The sequence below is a fragment of the Cryptomeria japonica genome, chromosome 3 (genome assembly GCF_030272615.1).
Source record: "Cryptomeria japonica chromosome 3, Sugi_1.0, whole genome shotgun sequence".
NCBI classification, from domain to species: domain Eukaryota; kingdom Viridiplantae; phylum Streptophyta; class Pinopsida; order Cupressales; family Cupressaceae; genus Cryptomeria; species Cryptomeria japonica.
This window is the reverse complement of record NC_081407.1, coordinates 957,772,872-957,774,879: the sequence shown is the minus strand read 5'-3', so window position 1 is coordinate 957,774,879 and position 2,008 is coordinate 957,772,872. Positions and strand designations below refer to the sequence as shown.

Here is a 2,008-nt window from a genome sequence, read left to right as displayed (position 1 = left end):
ACAAATAAAAGTGTCAAAAAATCAACTAGCCCCTTTCTTTATAGCAAAATTTAAAATATATTGTTTTTAAACTAAACCGAAGTAAAAAAAAATTATATATAGAGAGACAAGGAAGTTATCTAGAAGAGAATGAATAAAATACTGATTAGAAAGACTAATAGCATAATAGCATAGTTAGCTGTAGAAAACCTATACTTCATTGAAGATAGATCTTATTTATTGGGCTTTGCATCAACTTTCTTTTCTTTTGAGGCCACTATGACGTCTAAGCAGGAGTGTGGGGTAGAAAAAGCTGAGTGCCTAAGCAAAAGATGCTAAGAGTGTACTTTTAAAGTTGCAAAAAGATAAATGTTACTGTAGTTTGCAAGATCTATATGGAGCTCTACTGATGGTAATGTTATTAGTTCTGTAAACGATTGTTCAATCTGTAAAGATTTTACCCCCTTGAAGAAGGCTACAATGCACTGTAACAGACGATCCTGCATGTGTTTAGACGATCTTATGGGGTGATGGCTGTTCTTCTGGAGAATGAAAAATCAAAAGGCAGAAACCTTTTGCCTCTTTCTGTCGCCTCCTATGCCTTGTGGGCCTCTATATTGTGCCCCCTTGCATTCTTTCTCGACAAGTATGTTAACAATACACATTTTTTATTCAATTCCATTCACACCCCTGCTCATAGTTTTTAAAGCATTTTTGGGTTTCTTATACAGGGAAAAAAGGTCCAAGATGAGCTTAAGTCTGTTAGCTCAGGTGCTGCTAATATCTCTCACTGGGTGAGTTTATTCAAGCTGAGATCTACTTGTTAATTGAAACAACATGGGTTTTTTATATTTATCTATTATATTTTGTTTGGTTTGCTATATTGAAAGAGTTTCAGCATATCAAGCACTGGTGTTAATCGGTTTGAGTGAAACATCTTCTGCCTTTACTACTGCCATGGCAAACTTGGCGTCTGCAATCATTTTTGTCATGGCATGGACTTTGGGGTGAGTAATTCAATCCTACTTTTCTACTGGTTAGTATTGTGCCATTTCATTTTGTTGAGTTGCCCTGTTCTTTTTGTGGTATAATTGGTACTCTTTTCTTGCTCTGCAGATTGGAGAAAGTAGATATTACAGCCAATCCAAAATTGTGGGCACAGTGATTTGTGTGGTGGGAGCAATGGCTATGAGTTTCATCACTGGTCCATCTCTAATGGAGGACATCAGGCCTTCAGTGACAAACAAGAACAGCCAAACAATGCTGAAATTGATGAAGGATCACAAGTCAAAAAGCCCTTACTTTGTTAATGACTAATGGCTAGCTGATTCCTAATTTTTATTTTCTTGGTTTTAGAAGTGACGCATTTCCTCACTTTTTCAAAGATATTTCCTAAATAATTTGTTCATGATTAAAAAAAATTGTATATGTAGCTAAAGGGGAAACAATATGACCCTTTCAAAATAATTGTTAAATTGGTGAATAAATTAAGTATATATGTGAGTTTTGTCTATGATTGGATTGAAATAAGTGAAATGTGATTATAATTGATTATAAAATGAAAAGAACAAGATTCTATACTTAGAAATCAAATAAAAATGAATTAAACAAAAGATTGATAATTGAGATCTATTATTGAATTCTAAATCAAAAGACTAAGATGATTGTAATTTAAAATTTAAATTCTTTAGAACAAAATTATGATAACAATTATTTTTAAAGTGCCTTGTTTTGTCCTTTTTCTACTATCATGTTCCTTATAGAAATGGATCTTTTATACTTGTAAGACCTATTCCCTGAGATATCCAAGGTAAGAGAAATGGAGTGGTGATAGTGAGGATCATGGGGCTTGTTATACATGGATTTGAAGTTTAGAGTTTCCTTGCATCTTAGTTAAGCCTTACAATTTTGCTAACAATGAAAGTGTAAATGTGGATGTTGACATTGAAATGTATTGTATATTAGTATATTTAATTTATAGTATATTTCATATAGTTTTAAGATGCATTTGTATATCCTTTGTAATATA

The 2,008-nt window shown here is 32.6% G+C and overlaps 1 protein-coding gene across 1 annotated transcript; it reads left to right on the top strand.

The window, feature by feature from the left end:
* The first annotated feature begins 432 nt into the window (after positions 1 to 432).
* LOC131874544 (WAT1-related protein At5g47470-like) lies at positions 433 to 1,419 on the top strand. The gene is made up of 4 exons (XM_059217973.1): positions 433 to 625; positions 711 to 773; positions 870 to 986; positions 1,096 to 1,419. Exons 1-4 carry the CDS (start codon positions 510 to 512, stop codon positions 1,142 to 1,144), a joined length of 345 nt encoding a protein of 114 aa, XP_059073956.1. The 5' UTR covers positions 433 to 509; the 3' UTR covers positions 1,145 to 1,419.
* The last annotated feature ends 589 nt before the right edge of the window (positions 1,420 to 2,008 follow it).